General features: G+C 40.7%; 1 protein-coding gene across 1 annotated transcript in view; it reads right to left on the reverse strand.

Moving 5' to 3' along the window:
* CD164 (CD164 molecule, sialomucin) overlaps nucleotides 1-2,688 on the reverse strand; it is a 16,829-nt gene that overhangs the window by 13,722 nt on the left and 419 nt on the right. Inside the window, exon 2 of the mRNA XM_008577422.1 lies at nucleotides 332-418. Coding sequence (XP_008575644.1) covers nucleotides 332-418 — 87 coding nt within the window. The remainder of the gene's footprint in view (nucleotides 1-331; nucleotides 419-2,688) is intronic.

The raw sequence follows: 2,688 nt of genomic DNA on the forward strand, positions 1-2,688 counted from the left end.
GTTCGGATCCCATGAAGAGACCAGTCCGCTCACTGGTTGAGCGTGGTGCAGGCGCGACACAGAGGGTCGCGATCCCGTTACCGGTCACGAAAAAAAGACAAAAAGGGGAAAAAAAAAAAAAATTACTGAGCCTTAGTTATCAAGTCTAAGGGATCTAAAGGTAAAGAAGATGAGCCAAGAAGAGATTTTCAGGGGGAATGTTAAGCAACTGACCTTTTAATTTGCAAAGTAAACAGCACACACTATCCTAAATGTTCTACATAATTTTCAAATGATGAAGAATAAACTGCAGCATTATTTGAAAATGTTACCAAATCCCAAAGTTTCTTACCTCCTTTACATTCTATCCAAAAGCAGGTAGTATTAGCAATACTACCATTAAGACAGGACATGCAGCTGTTGTGACTTTCACAGGTTTCTGCGGGTAGGGAGAACGAAATGTATGATATCAATGAGTTAATGGGTATTTCATATGAGTCTGTTTTACTCTTTTGAACAATTAACATTACATACAGTACTAGAACTATGAATTCAGAGAAATAGTAAAACTTTATAAACTGGTTTACAGTACTAAGAAATCCCAGTCTTTACAGATTATGGAAGCGTAAATAAACTCAAAAGAAAAACTACTGGTGCACTCAGTAGTAGCAGTGGTACCTAACTATACAAACTCTTTTTTCACAGGGCCACTATTTGAAAGATACCCACAGCCATTCAGAGTTTCTTGAGGCATTTTAAAACGTCCTTAAAAGAGAAAAATATTGGAAAAGAGGTTCTGTTGTAAGACCAACGCTACACATAGGGAAATCACTGCCTTCCAACATCAGATAAGACACTGGGATTTTTAATAATAAGAAAGATTTATTACAGGTTGAATCCAAGCTCTGATGATGCCCATTCAGAAAACGAGCTAATTTCCCAGGGATTCACGATTTATAAATGACCCAGTCTTCACAGGGTCGTCCACAATTGTAGACATCTTGAAGGGCCACATTCATGTACACATGCAAGATGTTTGTCAACAGTTTAAGCTAAATGGCCCAGAAACAAGAACTCAAAAGGCTAATTACAATTCAACATCTGTACAAATGAATGGACTCCGTTTTCCTAGAAACTAGATGACTCCAACATTCTTACTGTCGTCCCCCTGACTAGAATATAGTTCTGCAGAGGCACTACGTTTCAATATTTTTCATTAATATCTACTAAAGACTAGGACATGTATGGTATACTGTGGGCGTTCACAGAACAGATATAAATTCTTCATAAGTTTCCGTACAGATGAAAAATGCTGGCTGTTTAAAACCTTTTGTCTTTGATGATGGGCGTAGCAGATGAATGTTACTTACAATGAACTAAACCTGTTACCTTTTAGACAGCGACTTATCCAACTATGATTTCCAGAAAAAAAAATTATCTCCTTTGCATGCACTTCAATCATTCAAAGGCTATTAACTTGGTATTCCCGAAATTGTCATTAAAAAATCCCTACAATTCTGAGAGGAAACAATCAAATAAGTGGGAGACAAAAACTATTCTCTAATGGTCTTAAAAATAGTCCCGTCAGAATTTCCAATATTGTAATACAATGTATCTCCCGTATTTTAAAATTTTGTCTTTACATCTTTCCGAATCTAACAAAAAGTAAAATATTAAGTTTATTACATATTTTATTAAACTTTTATGAGGTATTTAAACTAGGGTAGACATTGTAGAACAATATGATCAGCACGAGAAAAACGTCAAGATAGAATCATTACCCTTCAGCAATCCTTTGGTCAAGAAACCAAGTTACCCCTTACCCGGTATTAAGCAGAATAACCAATCATACCAGACTGCAGGTTTTAAACACCTAGTGTTTCTTCGCCTTATTACATCAAATTTTTCTTCCCTCCCTCTTTTGTGCTGTCAGGGCATATGCCAATTCCTGCTTTAAAATTTGTGTATGCCTCAACCAGCCCTACTCGACAGCAGAGTTTAACAAAAAGTGGATGCCTGATAGAGTTTTAGAAAATCGACAGACCCGGGCTCCTATCCCAATTCCATAACCTACTAAACATAAGGTCCCAGGGGAGTTACTTATCTCCGTCTTTCCATCTACCTCCTAGGTTTCTCCCTCCATCTTCCGGTTTAGCCTTAAGTACTAAAAGATGCGAAGCACAGGAACACGCATGGCTACTTTTCTTACTTAGCACACAACACAGAGTAAAGTTTTCACTAATTACGTGCTCAAACCTCAGATATATCCCACACCTATCTGCAACATCAATGTAATTAAATCTCAGGCAAATCATTTTCTTAGGCCCGAGTCTGAGACACGAACGAGTCAATGTCTCTAAGTTTTTCTTTTCCTCTTTCGCCAACTTCCGAAGAAACCTCCCTCTGGAGAGAGTTCCTGGGTGGGATAAACGAGCCCTGAGGAGAGGGAGTTAGGCTTCACCGCCAACTTCGGAGGCGCGTCGCCTCGCCCATCATCAACCCCGCAGCTGCCACCGCGGAAGGAAGCCACGTCCCCCGTTCCGAGCCTAAGGCGAGGCTGGAGATTACGATTCACTACTAAAAAGCACTTCGACGTTTAACACTTGGGGATCGGAAGCAGCGTTGGGCTCGCCCGCCCCGTTCCCGCCGGGGCGCTCCCCGCCCGCCCCGGCCACCCCCGCAGTGTCCAGCTGCAACCGGCCTCGGGGC

This window comes from Galeopterus variegatus, unplaced genomic scaffold, assembly GCF_000696425.1.
Source record: "Galeopterus variegatus unplaced genomic scaffold, G_variegatus-3.0.2 Scaffold1507, whole genome shotgun sequence".
Classification (NCBI taxonomy): Eukaryota; Metazoa; Chordata; class Mammalia; order Dermoptera; family Cynocephalidae; genus Galeopterus; species Galeopterus variegatus.